The 18,365-nt window shown below is 41.4% G+C and overlaps 2 protein-coding genes across 3 annotated transcripts in view; both read left to right on the top strand.

Moving 5' to 3' along the window:
* Positions 1-2,411, top strand: part of LOC311030009 (uncharacterized protein) — a 39,591-nt gene extending 37,180 nt beyond the window's left edge. The window contains exon 62 of the mRNA XM_084035483.1: positions 49-2,411. Within this exon, the coding sequence (XP_083891609.1) occupies positions 49-198 (150 nt within the window). The 3' untranslated portion in view covers positions 199-2,411. The remainder of the gene's footprint in view (positions 1-48) is intronic.
* Positions 2,412-4,293: 1,882 nt separating this feature from the next.
* Positions 4,294-18,365, top strand: man1b1a (mannosidase, alpha, class 1B, member 1a). 2 transcript variants are annotated; one of them, XR_014598931.1, is made up of 15 exons: positions 4,294-4,566; positions 5,749-5,886; positions 9,061-9,169; positions 9,742-9,959; positions 10,434-10,576; positions 11,319-11,617; positions 12,097-12,288; positions 12,918-13,066; positions 13,173-13,361; positions 13,848-14,038; positions 14,519-14,639; positions 14,776-14,970; positions 15,962-16,093; positions 16,174-17,468; positions 17,544-18,365. XR_014598931.1 is itself a non-coding variant. In XM_084035344.1 (14 exons), exons 2-14 carry the CDS (start codon positions 5,785-5,787, stop codon positions 16,381-16,383), a joined length of 2,250 nt encoding a protein of 749 aa, XP_083891470.1. In that variant the 5' UTR covers positions 4,294-4,566; positions 5,749-5,784; the 3' UTR covers positions 16,384-18,365. The 2 variants fall into 2 exon arrangements, 1 of the variants encoding a protein (XP_083891470.1); XM_084035344.1 differs by having other exon boundaries at positions 16,174-18,365.

Here is an 18,365-nt window from a genome sequence, read left to right as displayed (position 1 = left end):
AGCAGTCAAATATAGAAAAAGCAATGTATTCTGTTTCCTGTGTGTCAGCCTGGAGAGGAGACCCCGTCTGGACCTCGGCAGTCTGTGTTTGAGTTTGAGGACCTCCACCTGCTTCCTCTGAGAGACGTAGCACTGATGGGAGGCGGAAACTACACACAGCAGTTCAGCTTCACCATTGGACCCGTGTGTTTCAGCTAGAGGGGCTAGAGAGCTGTGCCGTCCCTCGAACACTCACGGGTCCAGGACTACAAACCTCCGTTAAAAGCATGGACACCGAGAGGACAACTGGAACATCTCTTCCGATTTCTGAGGACGTCGTTTCCTCTTCCTCTTGTTTTGGGGGATTTGATCTCTCGAGTTGAGTGACTCTGTCATGAATTTGAGAGGACACATGCGTCCCCAGGCTTTTTTCACAGAGAAGTCAAGTTTGTTTACAGAGACGTTTTTCTTGTATTGAATAATTTAAAAGTGTATGTTTTTTTTATTTTGTTATCCTTTATATACAATGGTTTTTTTTACACTGTTTGATTTTTTTTTTTTTTTTATGTGTTTTTGGGCTTCTGTCATGGCCCGCCCATTGTATACATAAAAGCCAGGCTGTCCTAAGTGACTTCTTAACAATGTGTTCTGCATGGGGACACAGCTACTGTGGTCCCGTTGGTGCTGTCAGTGACCTCAAAGGTGTCACTTTTCTCAAGGTGCTGATCCCGTTTTATTTGAAAAACAACCCCCCAAAACAACAGTCACATTGTCTTATGCTACTTGTTGCTGTCAAATTTCCTCATTTTGTTCAAATACAGAACATAGTTTATTGTTTTACAGTTTCATTTGACAGTAATTGTAAGGGTTTTTATTTTATTTTAACGTCTCAGGTATTATGCATTAATGATATACACATCGATACTGGAGCTGCTGTTGCAACAGTATGTTGGTCAGTTTTGTAGTTTAGCATTAAAACAAGACTTAAGATTCATTTAAATATAAATCTATGAAAAGATAAAAAAACTGACACTGAATTATTTCCATCAACAAGTAATGTGTGTTTATCTTCTTCCTCTGCACAGTAGAGCTCCATTGTTGTCCAAAAACGATTAAAACCATCAGTGAGCCACACCGACACGATGCTTCCTCACCATGAACACACACACAGTGTAGTATTGTTTTTACTCATTCCCACATACACACCAGCCTACTGCTGGAAATACTCCCCACAGCAACACGTGCATTAATCTGCAGCTGAAAATAGTCCCCAACAAACGCAACATTTTGTCCAGTTTGAGTAACGTTTGCTCCAAATGATGCCCTGATGTTTCGGAGATTATGGGAGCCATTTATAAAGCTGTACAGGAGTTGTATATTTTCAGCCATAATTGAACCGTTGAGCTTTGGAAGGAATGCAACGATCAGGCTAATGAAAAAGAGTTAACAACACAGTTACTCCAGCCTTCTCCTTTAAAGTGGTAGACCCCTGCACAGTTTTAGCAAAAGCATTTTAAAGAGATTTCATCGTAGATCTTTATTAGGCTTTAAAAAAAACAACGACGACAATACAATAAGAAGCATCTTTAAACATCGGGTCAAATCAGAACTCCTGAGATGATTAGATCAAAATACTAAAAAAGCTAGTCAACACTCATTTGAAAACGAATGCAATGAAATCTTGATATCATAGATAATGGGAGGAAATGATTGCCTTCCAGACAGAGATCGGCTCACATGAACACACACTTGGACTGTGAAATTAAGTGGAACTAAATGGTAATGCAGTCCGATTATCAAGCTGTTTTCTCTGAAGGTCTATGACGAATACACAGCAGCTGATTTAACCCACTTTGAGCGGACGGTGTACGAGAGTGTAATTCGGTATAATTCTGCTACACACCTGGGCAATAGATTATCATTTACTGTTTTAACAAAAGAAATGTGTTCAGGAGATTCTCTCTGTTTCTGTTCTTCTCATGCAAACCAAAGACTGAAGTTAAGCCACAGAGTTCTGCCTCCCAGAACAACATACTGTCATTTCTTTCACTGTACTGTGTAGACTCATGCATACGTTTGACTGTAGAGTAAGTGTAAGCTTAGTACCCCTTGCCCTGCTGGACTTCTTTGGCCCCCTGGTGGAAAAAGAAAAGCGCCTATTACCATCCACTTAGAGCTGAGTAATTGCTGTCGGCCTGAATTTCTGCTACATTCAATCTGAGAAGTGCTTGGGTCCAGAGAAACGAAGCAAACCTTGTAGCTTCTCAGCAGAATTAGGATTTGTTTGTTTTGTGTGTCCCAGAGTCGGTCAGCAGTGAGTAGTGAGCAGTGGGCACTTTCTGCAGGGAGTAGAGGATTCTACCGAGTGACATCTCAGGAAGTCTGTGGTCTACAGGCTCAGACAAAACAGCAGCTCTGCAGCTGGAAAATACCAAAAGTGACAGCAGACCACGGCTGTGTAACAGGGAGGAAACGTACTTAATCTCAACCAGACACAATGGATTAAAGTTCAAGCTTTTTAGCCTGGTGTTAAATATTTACTGGGGTGTTTTTGTATTTAGATTTGTCATATCATCATTCCATATGATTGCCTTAGCTGGCTGAGACTGATCATTGTTACTCTACTTGTTTTGTACAAATTATCTTTTTTTCTTCTGAAATGACATGCTGGACATCCGTCTTGTGTGATCCCGCCATCAGCTCATTCAAAGAATTATGTCAGCTGAATTAAAACAAAATACATAACCAAATGTCGACTCAGCAAATTTCATCAGCATTTTTGCAATTATGTGTGCATTAATCGGAGTATTTTGGCGGATTAAATTTTGACCTGGCAAACATCTCGGTGTGTTGCAGAAACTGCAACAGGATTTTTAATACTTTTTTTCCCCCTACACCTTTTCCCTCTATGGTTTATTTAGAGAAAAACAATGTAGCTTCAAAAATACAGAACACTTCTTAAGAAAAAGGTTAAAATTGAAGAAATATCCCATTCAAATTCTCATGTATGTCTTTCTTCCTTTGTCATTATCAACCATGTGTAATTTATTTGTTACATCTGAGTGTATTAAGTCATGAGGCCAATTAATTGACAGCAGCTGAGACACTTTAATTAATAAATTTAAATGCTCTGCTGATATAAACATTTAAGTAAATAAATAGTCACATTTTTCCCACCACAACACATTTGTAAGACCTCAAGGACAAACTCCTTGACCTTTCCATCTGTTGCTGAGTCTTTAGAAGAAGATCATTACAGCTGAGTGGACACTTACGATGGTTTAGTGGGGGCTCATCATAAACGGGTCCACTATAAAAATAAAATGATTTCATAGCAGTAATAAATCCAGTAGTTGTTGTGGGATCATAATGGAGAAATAAAATGGTGGAGTAGAGGGAAAGTCAGGAGATCAACAAAGTCAATCTGTGTAGTAGACAGTGAAATATTTGATAGGGTAAGTGATGCGTGAAGTGTTGGTGATGGAGGAAAAGTCAAGAGGATCAAAGGTTGACACATGACAATATTTTCTTCCATAATCATTGTTAATAATGTCTGATGTAGTTATTAAGACTATATTTCAATTTAGTTGAAAGTCATTGATATGACCTGCTTCCAATTTTCTTTCAAATCCAGAGCCAAGGACCTTCCATCCTGTCTGTCCATTTCCTGCCAATCATAACTGTTGTGCTCTCCCATTTGTCACCCATCAAATGGCCATTGCCACCATCTTTGCTACCCGAGCCAGGGATAGTGGAAACAAGGTAAAAGATATCAGTTTTGACAAATTTCTTCCAAAAGCTGCTTGTTACTGCAGAGATGTGTCCCCTTAACTTTGTCTGAAGATTAGGTGTCTTTAAGCTGCTCATTGAAGCTTGTAATTATTTTTTTTAGAAGAAACAAGGCACTACGCTAGACATAAACCAGTTCATGTGTATGCAGTGACACAATAAGTCAGCTCGACTCTAAAGTTGCTTTTGCAAATGTTTGAGAAGCTACTCTGTAATTAGCAAACTGTAATTCACAACACTTAATTAGTTTACCTTGAATTAAGTAGTAAGCATACAAATTAACTATATAGAGAATATTTTCCAATTCTGACTTTTAATATGTACACGAGTTTAAATGGAGCAGGTCATTTAAGAATGTTTAAAAGTTGGAATTAAATAAAAATGACCAAAAAAAGAGACCAGTTTAGTGTCAGAAGTGACAGAAGTAGTGTGAGTATCTCCTGAAGGGCCGTTAAAGCGTTAACGCTGGTAGCGTCGCATCACATGCACACGTCACATGACGCGCCGCGTCATCTCACGTCAACTCTCTTCCGCATCTGTCTCCGCTTGTTTTTTCGCTAATTTTAGCCATGTTTCCCTCCGTCCAGTTTGTTTGACACTTCGCGTAGCAGCCTGTCGTGGCTTGTGACAGTCGGACGGACTGCTGTGTTACGTGTTTGTGCTTCGGACTGCCGAACTGTTTCACTTTTCATTCCGGAACAAGCCGAAGAAGCAAGCTAGCCTCTCGGAGCTAGCTAACAGCTGGTTAGCTTTCAGGGGGAAAACGTCGCTGTTTGAGGCGACCAACCAGGCACAAAGGTGAGGGACACGCAGCTTAGTGTTGGACGAGTGACTTCGAGTGATTTTGTCGGTGTGTTGAAACTCTTAAGCAATACGGTTAGAAATTCGCCCGCTTAGCTTGAATAGCACGTTGTTGTAATTGTCCTATAATTGTACAGCAACTTACGTGCATCTTTGAACGCATCCTTAAAATAATGATAGTGTACGCTGTGCTTTTGATGCAGCAACTAGCTACAGTTGCTATTTCATTGTCAGAATTACATTCCCCTTCGCTTTGGTTCTGTTTTGCTTCTTCATCTGAGATCAACGTCTCTCGCTAACACGACGTGACCACTTCAAGGACCCGCATCACAACGTTAGAAGCGTTTCCCAAAATACCAGGAGCAAACGCAGCTGTCCGTGGTGCTGAATAGCAAGATGATGGATGTGTTTTTAAATATCTCAGTGTGATATTATTAAAACACCTGAATTTGCAAAGCGCGCATTAAATACATGAGGCAACACGAGCTTGTATACATGTGTATGTTACATTGCAGAAAGCCCAGTGCTCAATCAACAGTCAGGCTTGCTGTATTTCATATGATACGATGGTGTGATGATGGATCAGGACATCTCTGCAGCATGACTTCACCTTTAACAAATAGTGTGTCAACCATGATTTAAAAATGGCAGTAGGGCGTATTTCTAGTTTGAGAACAGTTTGACAAATTGTTCAGCCCCTTGTGTAAATGCCACCAGGAAAACTGTCATGTCGGCAAGATAAATTGAAGATATTATTAGAATTGTAGGCCACACAAGCACACAGTCATCTCCGTGATGGTTATATGCTGTACATTGTGTCTGGAAAATTCATTAGGAGAAATAAGCATTATTTGGTTTTAAAAGACATCCTGTAACTAATACTGACATCTTGTTACCTGTTAATTTATATAGAGGGGGAAAATGCCAAGTCAGGATTATTGGTGATTGATTGTTGTTTTACTAACCCCTACCTTGAAGTACCATAGTACTCCAAAACTTCAGGTAGGTATTACAGTTGCAGTTCTGTACAGCACTGGTATATTTGCATATGACTAATATGATTGTAAATACGGTCATAAAAAGGTCATTATTAAATTTTCTGTCACTCATGTTTCAGATTTGTATTATTTTAGGAAAGGATCATGGTTATGCTAAGTGTGTTTTCTTGTCTGAATGCAGCTTCTATGTGCTGCGTCTCCCAGCCCCGATCAGAGGATGTATCCGCCTTCCAGAAAGGACTTCATCTCTGTGACGCTCAGTGATCCGTACAGTCACACTTACAACAACGGCAAACACCGGAGACAGTCCTGCTGGAGGGTGAGTGCTCCCATAGTGCAGAGGGATGATGTTGACTCTCAACAGTCCAATCATAAACCATCTTACATCATTTTAGAATATGAAACTACATTCAGGGAGGTGACAAATTATTTTAAAAAACCTGAATAATGTGGAAAAACATTTTGTTTTAAAAAGCAGGTTCACTGAATGGTTTGATGGTTATTACAATTATGTCAACCTAACTGAACACTGATTTTGGAGCATCATGTTAGATCACCAAAATATAATGCGAAGGGTATACCTTACACATTTATCATGCTCATCCTTACAGTATATCCCTTGCAGAATTAATTACGGAATTAATTATTAAATAATGAATAGAAAAAGAGCACAGAAGCTGTTCTGGAGGCTCGTGTGGTGACAACACCTTGCTAGGACTTTATGATGCTTTTTCCTTTTATTTGTCAAGTATCTTCACAGTATTGTTTATTGTGGTGTAGTACATTTTCTGAAACATCAATTTAGAAACAGTTTATTGAGTGAATTAAATCCCCTACAAATCAAGGTACTTTTATTGATGAAGCAATCTTGTAAATCTTAGTCCTGCTCATTGATTATTTGCAGTAATATCCATAATGGCGATATTCAAGGAAATGCTCTACTTGGTATAAAAGAAATCTCACTGTTGACATTTATATTATCACATGGGCCAGTACGAGTTGATGCTCCTATCTAGCGGCTTCAGCTGTAAGCAAACAACTGCTTGGTTATGTTTCTGATCACCTCACTCAGATAGAGTCTCCATCTATCTAATCAATTTCTAGGTTTCAGTCCTCTGTTCTGACACCTCCTTTGTTGTGAAGCAGCCTGAACTTTCATCCTCCTCAGATAGAAGCATCCCCCGAGCACGTTTCTGATCCCTACAGTCAGATAAAACAGATTCTGCTCATGTCACCGGCTCTCTCTCCCGTCTACGCGCACATTCTCTCTAACGTTGTTTTCTTTACTTTCAAATGTCTTACACATCTCACTCCTCCTCATGACCTCTCACTATGAGACTCCCACATCTTTGCTCTTGTAGGTTTTGATACTCGGGTTTCACAGGTATATTGTGTTTCACATCTCATACTTTTGTTTCCTTCGTTCCTTGGGGGGGTTCACTGCTGTGTTCACAGGGTTCCGCTTTCATTCTTGTAGAACTGGTCTCACAACCTCAATTATAATGACACTACCTCAGTGATTCCTTCTGTGTTGGAAGTGGATGTGTCTAAAACCTGCAATATTTCTAATGATCAGAAAGGGGCGACTCCACTGGTTACTTGTTTTATTATCTCAGTTAACATTTTACTAATGAGTTTGTGGTCCCAATTGCTTGTTTCAAGTCTTCTTCAAGACAGCATGATGTTCAGTTTGTAAATGATTGTCCCATTTGGATAAACGTCTATTGTTATACAGTTTAATAATTTCAATTCAGCTATAGATAGAAACATTAAAAATATTATAGGTTATTGCAAGTAAACTTTCAGAAAATCTGCAGGTTCCCTGATCAGAAGCAACAACACTTTTTTAAAGGCACAGTAGGTCATTTTGGAAAAAACACAGACTTTGAACGCATCGCCGAACCGAAAAAAGTCACGCCTCCTTCGTTCAGACCTCTGTTCAAATCCACTCCGCCAGAACGCCAAGCAAAGGCTCGACATCAGCAGAGTGCAATCAGGAAGTAAGCACAGACAGGCAGGCCGTCCAATTATTTTCTCTGGCCCGTCTTTTTGATTGGACAGGGTTTTTACAGTCCTGCCACGGCCACAGATTTTATGTTGGAGCATTCAATTTATTCATTGCTATCGGTATATTAAGAGGATTTCAAGTAATATAACAGAAAGTGTTTCTGAATCAAATCATCTACTCAACCTTTAATGATCATTTCAGCATGATGACTTCTTCTGTCACCTCCTGAGTTCTCATAGAATTCATTTAGTTCCCTGAATTAAAAAGAAAGCCAGCGCTCTCATTGACGGAAGCTGCAACATTTTATTTCAGCCGTATATCAGCACACTCTATAAAGTCTGCTTCTTAGCAGAGAAGTCGATCTGGCCCTTGAGCACTCCCCCGTACCTGTGGGTCGTCAAATTTGATTACGCTTTATGGTCCCTGAGAAAACCATTCTCTGCAAATCATGTTCCTTTGAGTGGCTTGTTGGCTTAGTTTTTGTGTCCTCGAACAGCATCCTAAGGACATCTCACCGTGCTCTACCCTTTTTTCACGCCATTGGTTTTCACCATTTCAAAGAGTCAGGTGGAAGCTCTGGATCTCTCATTGTTATGTATGGAAGTGTGAGCCGGGGTGAGTTTTCCTGCCTCCAGCCTGGTGCAGAGAAAATTAATAATTGTGTCTCTTCATTGTGTAATATCATCTCTAAACAAAAAAGGAACATAGTAACTACATTGCGGCTCACATAATCATTTGGCATGAAAAAGGGAAAAACGGATTCATAGTTGTTTTTTATTATTGTTATTACTTTATTGCAAGTGTTTTTTTTATTACAACCATCAGTTGCTACATTAATACAGTTTTACTATGTGTTTAACTAAAGAAATAATAAAACAATAAAAATAGAGCAAACAATAAAAAAGGGAAGTAAAAGGAAGAGGCAATATGCAGTGAGTGGTCTGTTGCACAGTACAAAACAAATGTCTGGTTGATAACATGATTCCTGGAAATGTGTAAAAAATGCACCTTTGGACTGAAAAGAATATGTTGGTGCTGCTGTGGTGAATCAGCCACAGTAAAACGTCCCCTGAGAGAGTCTGTTGTGTGTTGTGTGACGGTGGCCCAATAGTTTCATAGCATTGCACAGGTGTTAATTAGAGCAGGGGAGAAGGTGGTACCCTCCCAGCCCTTCTCTCCTGAGAGACCCTGACTCTCTCCCTCCCTCTGCACTGCTGCTTTCTTAGCTTGTTGATTTGTGAGCTGTCACTGGACTTAACACATCAGTTGGAGAGAGATGTTGAGTTCATACAGGGTAAGCCAGACCAGAAAGGCCACCAGGCCTTTTCCCTTTATTCAGTCCACTTTTTCTAAAGGAAGCACAAACAGATTTGTCAGATGTTTTCAAATGGGTAGGATGTTAGAATCTCCTGACAGACGTTTGTGATCAAAGCTCATGTGTCATTGTAGTTAGTTTTTTTAAATATTTTTTTAATCTGCCTACAGAAATGGAAGCAGCTGTCTCGGCTCCAGCGAAGCCTCATCCTGTTCCTGCTGGCTCTGCTGCTCATATTTGGACTGCTCTCCTATCCCAGCATCACAGAGCAATGGAGAGGTAAGCATCGCTTAACCCACTAACAAACACACATTAGGATCACTTAGATTGCCTGTCTGTTACGTTTTGGTGGCGATGATAAACTAGTGAGTTACTAAAACCCCACTTGATGCTCCAGAAGTTTCTCTTTTGGTTATATACATTATTGTACATACTTGTGCCTATAGTATATACTTCTACATGCACTATATTTGATTTTCATACCATGTCAACAAAGACAGCTAAATCCTAAAATACTTCTATGGGCTTTTGTTTGGGCTTTGCGTCCACACTTGGCAAGCATTTTTCAAACCCAAAATCTGAGCTTTCTGAAGATCCTTCTTCAGAGTAGATAAATCTGTTTATGTGCTGACTGGGAAAACTGAGCTTTTGGAAAAAGATGATAAATGTACGCCTGCTTGGTGGGGGGGTAGTAGAGTTAGGAAGACAACTTTCTGTGGCCATCTTTATGAAGAGTGTTTTTTTAAGCATAATGTAATATATTTTGTCAGATGAATGACAGTTTAAATATAGTTATCTGGCATAGTGTGGACTGAGCCAGAGCATATTTCTTATTAATGCTATGTTTGTAGGGTTGACTGACAGGGAGGACTGGCAGGAGCTGAATGACAGAGAGGTGAAGGATATTCCTCCGGATGGGAAGTCTGTGTTGGAACAAGCGGCTGGTAAAGTGCCGCGTCCTGTGGCGGGCCCTTATGTGCGGCCAGCTGTGGATCCAGATGTGGGTGCAGATGCCGTGGTGGAGCCCAGAGGACCAATCGTCCCCATTTTGCCGAAACCTCCCACTAAGGTTGAAGTTGTGCTCGTATTTATTTTGTTTTTATTCATCAATCAACGTCACTTATAAAATGAAAATGCAAAGATCTGTTAATTACAGTTTGTGATGATTCCAGTCAGACACATTACACTTACATCACACAGCACTAAAGTGTTAAACTAATACTACTACTTGTTATACTACTTGACATATTCTCTTTAATTTCAGTGCTGCGTGAGAATTTTGAGATGACTTGTACGGTGTTTTGTTTTGGTCTGTATTGTGCTTTTTGTATAAATGTAGAACGGAATAATTCATGTTCATTGTATGTGATTTGGAGAGGTAGTGAAGTTGTATTTGTGTACTTATTGATGGGTTACATGTGTGTAGTTCTGGGTCTAGAACAGTCCCTTATGTCACGGGGCTTACTGTGATTTAGTTTGCTAACATTTTTGTAAACATTCTCTCTTGATTGATGCCTAATGTGGACTGTTTATTTATCTACAGAATAAGGCATTCCCAATGAAGAGAGGTCCACCGAGCCTGCAGAAAGATGGAAATATTTCAGACGCAATCGGTCGGGAAAAGAGAGTGCAAGAGGTGGTTAAAAAAGAAGAAGTCGAGGAGGAGGAAAAAGAAAAGATTGTCAGGTGATCTGCTCGTGTTTTTTTTAAACAGGTTTGTTGTTGTTGATGAAGTTGTTGTTGTTTAAGGTGAAAATTAGCCACCTTTTTTTGTGGCTGTCCAATCAGTGTTGATGGTAGTCAACTGAAGCAATACATTCTTTAGTGCCTGCTAACTTGACACAGAAAGCTGAGTTATCCTGCCTGTGGAGCCATGCTGGTGGAGCCTACATGTACCAGGATGCATTGTGTCATGCTTCTGATGCATGGAAGTTCCCCGCCGGCCATATCCTCTTTCACAGCCTCAGCCTCTCTCCGTTTTACTCTTTCAGCCACATACTGTCTCCCGTAGATATGGCTGGATATCAGTCAGCCAAAACACTGTGTCCCTGCCCATAACATCCTCTGCACATGGAAGGGTAGAGGATAAGGAAGTTCTGTTTTTGAGCAGCATCTAGAACACGGCCGCCCCTGGCTACCTAGTGGCAGAAGCTATAGCTGTAATAGCCTGTAGTTCTTCATCACCTCCAACTACATCACTGTCATGTCACAAACTGGATGTAGGAAGAAGAACAGATTTTGCAGCTGCAAACTCGACTTTCTGGATCATTATAGCGCCCAATTAGACAACGCTTACCCTCAATATTCATTGGACATCCATATAAGCTGCACCCAGGCCCTGCAGCGCTTGTTGCAGACAGTACATGTATCAGGAAAGCAGTTATACCACAATACAGGCATAAGAAGGGTTTTTATGTTTGTCTCGCAGCTGGAGAGGAGCAGTGATCGAAGCTGACCAGGCCACAGAGCCTCCACCTTCAAAGAAAACCATTGAGAAAGAAGCTGCGGCGCCTCCAGCCGCAGCTGCAGATGTAGCTGCAGCCGCAGATGTAGCTGCAGACGCAGCTGTAGCCGCAGATGTAGCTGTAGCCGCAGATGTAGCTGCAGGCGCAGATGTAGCTGCAGGCGCAAATGTTGCTGCAGGCGCAGATGTAGCTGCAGGCGCAGATGTAGCTGTAGCCGCAGCTGTAGCTGTAGCCGTCCCTGCTGACACCGTCCCATCAGAAGGTCAGTACTGAAATAAAATGTTTGGAATTTTTACTAAAATGTCAGAATTAAAAAAAAAAACTAAAAAATCCATCACCACAGTCAAAACTTCACGTCTTGTTTTCTTCTGATCAAGAGTTCAAAACTGAACGACCATAAGATTTCATTGTCATTCTCTATTGTTCTCCAGCCCTGTGTCATTGAGATCTTCTTTTCAAACGGTTCTCACTGTTTGGGTCCACGGAGAAACTTTCCCCCTCAGGCAGATTCTTTAACCTAGCATTGTACATGCTGCTTCTATATCTCCTTTTTTTTTACTTAAAGTTTGAACGTTTCTAACTCGCAGGATGAAACTCAACTCTGCTCAAAGCAGCAGTATCAATGCGTGGTGCAGAATATTCCTCCAACTGAAAATAATCTGAAAAATGAGATGTCCACTGTTGAGAGAGAATCCTTTTCAGATTACCCTTTCATTTCTTATTTATTCCTTTTGTTTGTAGTTTCATCGGAGACTGTGGACAGACTAGAGGCAGTGCGTGATGCCTTCAGACATGCGTGGAAAGGCTATAAGGACTACGCCTGGGGTCACGATGAGCTGAAGCCCATCTCCAGGTCTTTTGGCGAGTGGTTTGGACTGGGTCTGACGCTTATTGATTCTTTGGACACCATGTGGATTTTGGGCCTAAAAGAAGGTATTGTATGCCAGTTATTCCCTCTCTCTTGGGGCTTGATATTTTAATATTTTTAATATGACACAAAATACAATACTGATGTAGAGTTTCCGCATCTGTTTGATTCATAACTGTGCTACCATTACAGCTTAAAGGTAGATTCGCAAACATTAAACTCTGTCAATTTTATACAGCAAAATCTGTTCACATCCATTACATATGGGAAAGTGAGTTGTTTAAAGCTTTTTGTGGCTCTATAGGGAGCTGTGTGAAGTCTGATGCATTGGTGCCGAAAATGAGTTTTACAATGAAAAACAATCTGTGGAGATGCTCCTTATTTCTGCTTGAGGCCAGCGATGTGAGGCTACATTAGAAGTCAAGGTTGCATTGTGGGTAATGCCAGGTTTTGAGGAAAAATGTAATTATTTTCATTCAGTGCAATTCTTTTTTTCTCTTACTGTCACTTGTGAGGCCAACAATGCCGTAGGAGTGCAATGTGAACTTTCCTTTTAGGAACCTGGCAAAGCCTCGGTCGGAGGCAGTCTCTGACGTTCCTTGTGTCACTTGAGGCAAAAACATCTCTGATCCACTGTGTTCAATTGATGTCACCATATGTAATTCTCTCTTTCCTGCTGACTCACTCTGCATAGAGTTTGCAGAAGCAAAGGACTGGGTAGAGAAAGAGCTCTCTTTCGATAAGAACGTGGACGTGAATCTTTTCGAGACAACCATCCGAGTCCTTGGGGGCCTGCTGAGTACCTACCATCTAACAGGAGACCAACTCTTCCTGGATAAAGCTGTGAGTCCATCCTTAACAGGCACTCTTACTGCCCCTGTTGTAGTTGCAAGTTAACAGTGATGCTTAAGTTTCCCCTAATAATTCTGTTTGTTCTTGTCACTTAAAGAAAGATCTCGGGTCCCGGTTGATGCCCGCCTTCAAAACTCCCTCAAAGATCCCTTTCTCAGACGTCAACATTGGAAAGGGAACCGCCCACCCTCCCCGATGGACGTCGGACAGCACGCTGGCCGAGGTCACGAGCATTCAGCTGGAATTCAGAGAGCTGAGCCACCTCACCCAGGAACCCCAGTACCAGGTCAGGACACGGAGAGCGCCTCCGCCGCAACCCAATGTGCTCCGGTGTCTGTCCCCCATCATTCTGATTTGACATTACTTCCAGTCCTCTTGTGATGAGTGCGATATTTGATGGAGGGTTTCGGTTTGGTTAAAGTCCGACATTAAGTATAGCGTGCAAAGACTCGTGTGATTGAAGTGACAAACTTGAGCGAGGATTTGCTTTAAATCCATCATGTTATCATTTTATGAGTGGTTCCAGGAACCGCAGCTTGCCCCTGAAGCTTTTAAGCCCAACCTGACATTAATTTGAGTAATTTCTGTCACAGCCTTAGCCAGCCCTGTGAGACGTAATGAGCCCAATTTCATCAGAGTGTGAAATTACCAATAAACAGTATTTTTCAAATGTGTTTTGCTCACAGACCAGCAGCATGTGAAGTGAGAGTGTATTATCTCATCTAGACATGTCTCCAACGCTTGCTCCTTTTTCTTTTCTTGGCTTTTCCAGGAGGTTGTGAATGAAGTAATGAAGCTGGTGCACAAGCTGCCAGGCAAACAGGACGGCCTGGTTCCCATGTTCATCAACACCAACAGTGGCCAGTTCACCCACAAAGGAGTCTACACACTTGGTGCCAGGGCGGACAGCTACTATGAATACCTGCTCAAACAGTGGATCCAGGGAGGCAAGACGGAAGACGAGTAATCCCAACTTTACTTTTCTGACTTTCTGTGACTGGATTTTAAGCTGGAACAACCGAGCCCAGTACCAAGACGCATTTTGAGAATAATATGCCCGGACATGACATTCGGTGTGCTGCGCTGTACTACAAGCTGCAGCTACACCAAGTCAGATAATTTGATATGATCACATTATAATTTCTTTTTGTGGAGTCATATTGCAATGACATGATCATATTATGTCATCATTTTACAAGACTCTCTTCAAGTTGATTTGATTTAGAAATGAAAGGACCTGAGGTGTTGAAGTTTTGTCTGATGCATAATAGTGGACATCACTGCATTGCACCACTTTGCACAACCTTTTTTGTATTTGCCATATTGTGTCGACATGAGGAAAATATTGTAATTTTTGAAGCTGTGATAATGACTTCAGTCATCTTGCACAGACTGACTAATATGTCTAATATGAATATTTCTATCTGTCACATCTCCTTTCAGTCTGTTGGAGGACTACCTTCAGGCTGTGGAAGGAGTGAAAAAACACCTTGTGAGACAGTCGGGACCCAGCAAACTGACCTTTGTGGGAGAGTTGTCCCATAGCCGCTTCAACCCTAAAATGGTATAGTTGCTTATAAACAGTGGTGTTGTAGATTATATGTGCACGCCTAGTGGGTTTTGCAGCACAAAGATCAATTCCATCTCTCATCATCGTCTTCCTTCCCGATTCCTCTTCTCTCTCCCGTCACTCTCCACAGGACCACCTTGTGTGCTTCCTGCCAGGGACCTTGGCACTGGGGGCCCACAATGGCCTCGCGGGGGACCACATGGATCTGGCTGTGCAGCTGATGGAGACGTGTCACCAGATGTACAAACAGATGGAGACGGGGCTGAGCCCAGAGATCGTACATTTTAACCTGCAGGCCAGTGACGGGGTCGATGTGGTTGTCAAGGTGAGGCTGATAGCTCTTTTCTATAAATCTATTCATTTCAGCCTATATGTTATCTTACTGTAAAGATGAATTCCAAAATGTGAGTCAGTTTAAAATTTGCTGTAAAGTGCAGCTGACTGTGTTAAAGTAGACAACATGCTAAGGAGCAGTAATGGTGGGAGCTGGACCTTTTTAGCGTCTAATTTCGATGCTTTCTATTGAATGTACGTTCCGTGATTTGACCAAATGAGTGAGAGCCTACTGCTGAGTGAGTCTAAATTTGTCATGGGAATTGTGCCCGTAAGCTTCCTAACCTTCCTCAATGCTCATTTTCTTTTTCATTAACTGCTCTAGCTTCATCAAAGCATCCAATATTACTGTACTCGTCTCCATTGTTGCCTCCATTAACCTCAAATATAAGTATAAAACAGTTTAGGAGCTCATTCTAATTCTAGGATTAAAAAGTAAGGACATTAATGTCAGATTATACAGTATTTATTCATGTATTTCTCATGAGTCATTTAAAACTGCCTCCTGGTGGAAATAGGGAACACTCACTGTGATGTCTGTCCTGTGGATGCATGTCATTGGATATTTTAGAGATGCTTTTATTTAGGTAAGGTGAAGATGAGGTTAGTTTACTTGTGCACACAGGCTTTTTATAAACTTCCAGGATAAATAACCTTTTTCTAGTTTGAATTTTAAAGTTCGCAAACGTTCACATCCTGCCCCAGGAGGTTTTCAAAACATCTGTTTTTCTCTTTAAAAAAAATAAAATGTTTTGTGCTTGCAGCCATAGCTAATCTCCTTTCTTCCTTTTGTCACTTTTCCCCTGAAGTGCTACGAAGGAAGAATGGAAATGTGCTGTCCAACTGTCTAACCTTGTTTTAATGTTGAATATATGTCTATCCTCTCTGATTTTATATATATAAACAAAATATCTTCATCTGATCCTTTTGTTTTTATTGATTTAGTTTTCTATTTTTATTGATTGTTCTCCTGTATCCTCCAGCCTGCAGACAGACACAACCTGCTGAGACCAGAAACGGTAGAAAGTCTGTTCTACATGTACAGATTTACGAAGGACACCAAGTACAGAGACTGGGGATGGGACATTCTGCACAGCTTCAATAACTACACTAAGGTACAGGCGGGCCTACTGGTGACGTTACCATTACATTAGAGGTTTGTATCCTTAAACCACTTAAACCTCCACTTCTGCAGGTCCCCGGTGGCGGCTACACATCCATTAACAACGTCCGTGACCCCGTCAACCCCGGGCCCCGGGACAAGATGGAGAGTTTCTTCCTGGGTGAGACGCTGAAGTACTTCTATCTGCTCTTCTCTGACGACATGGAGCTGCTCAGTCTAGACAAGTACGTCTTTAACACGGAGGCCCACGCTCTCCCCATATGGCCCTCCCCACCCAAGTGATGTCACCACACCGGAGACGTCAGTAAACATCGGGCCCCCGGAGTCCTGCGTGAGTCAAAGACTGTAACTGCTGCGCCGTCAGGCCGTTCTCTAAACAACCGTGCAGGCTGCTGCGTTGAGCAGGGAAGCAGGCCTGAGCCGTCCATCACTACTTTGAGACGTTCCCATGTGGCGGAGTTTGTTTTGATTTTGTTGTTTCTTGTTCTCCTTTTTTTTTCTTTATTTTTCCTAAGGAAAAGGTTGATGTTAGAGCTGGTCTCTAATGTAAAAAGTTTTTTTTTTATCATCTCTGATAGCTGAAAGAAGGTGGTAGGAGGGCTTTACTACTTGGGTGACTCGGATCGTTCTTGTGTGTTCGTGTGTGTGAAGTAACAACAATCATGTCATCCCTGAGTCTTTCTTTGCTATGTGAGGAGGAGATCCTCATTAGTCCGCCATAGTCGGGTATCGTGGCTGTGAAGGATTCACAAATGAATTCTGTTAACTCACCGATGTTTGGAGGTGCAGTAACGTATAGTGGAAATGTCTGGAGAACTGCATTTATATTTAAACGCTCTGGTGGAGGACTCATATATTATTTGTAAAAGTCTTTACTTTTGTGGAACCCAGTGCACTTGCTCATGTGTAAAAATAACCTCAAATAATTTAAGTTGTACTTTGTAATCCCTTTTGGGATGCCTGTCCCCTGTATTGACTCATCCTACGTGTTTAATAGCAGTGGGCAGCTACATCGCGGCGTGCAGGGACCACTTTCAGTTCTGAGGCCAGTGCCTTGCTGAGAGCAAATGCAATGTATTCCTTATAACTAACGTCTGTATGTAGTTAAAGAACTTAAGTTAAGTATTGGGAGGTTTATGGCGATTACCAAGCGAGGACACAAATCCAATTATTTAAACTTTATTTTGATGTACAGAGCGTATAAGCCTGTTTTGTTGTTTGGGTATGAATTTTACTCAAAGCTTTCTTGCTTTCTGAGTGGACCAGATTACGGTTGTCTGCACCAGAGTAAAACACGGATCCGTTTGTTTGTTATTGTGCGACTTGACGCCCAGCAGACCATGGTGGGAGCGTGAGTGAGAGCGCCAGTGTAGTTTAGTGTTGGCTTTAAGATTCTCAGGCTGATTATTCAGAGGATTTGGACAATGTGGATGAGGTTTTAGAATCGGACTCATTCGCGTGAGACGCACAATAACAAACGGGATGGATCAAGCCAAAGCTAAATGAAGTTGTCAAAAACACAGAACAGCAGTCTGAGCCCGTCAGCGGCCAGAACGAGCACTTTGATTGGACGTACGTCGATCCCAGTGATTACATTACAACCTGGTTAGCGGCTGCCGTCTGCAGCTACCTATTTAATACTGGACCACTTTCAAAAATGGCTGTCACTTAGTGACAAACACAGGGGACAATATGGACCAGGCTGAAACGTACCAAAGTTACCTTTTCAAATGTGGTCAAGCTTACAGTCACATCACACCTCTTTGTTCTTAAGGGAGTCTGGTTGTTGTTTACTGGTCTTTTCTGATTGGTCAGTGAGTTGAGTCATGTTTATATGACCTCAGAAGTATGTAGAGGTTTATTGAACTAATCAGTCCTGAATGATTTTGACCAGGGGCTGTACACATAATTACATCTTGTTTTATTGATGAATGTATACATAGTTACTTTTATTTAATTTTGCTTTTGGCCATAGAGGAGTAATTGTTAGCAGGTGTATTTATATGCACTTTTGAGTCTCATCCACGTTTAGTTTTGATGGAATGTGTTGTTGATTTTTATGAAGGGGAATTAATGAAGGCTTCCATGCAGTCTGAGATCTGCATTTACTGTGAAGTTAGATGAAAAAAAACACCTCTATCATATCCTGTGTCAAGGACAGTATGCACGCTTCCACTCACTCTTTTCACTGAAGATTTTTTTAAGGAATGAAGTTTGTGGGGTTCTCGTCTTCGTACGTGAAGGAGTTTAATTCACGCTGTGTA

The sequence above is a fragment of the Eutrigla gurnardus genome (genome assembly GCF_963514095.1).
Source record: "Eutrigla gurnardus genome assembly, chromosome: 19".
Taxonomy (NCBI): domain Eukaryota; kingdom Metazoa; phylum Chordata; class Actinopteri; order Perciformes; family Triglidae; genus Eutrigla; species Eutrigla gurnardus.
Note: the sequence above shows the minus strand (reverse complement) of the source record. Positions and strands in the feature narration are given on the sequence as shown.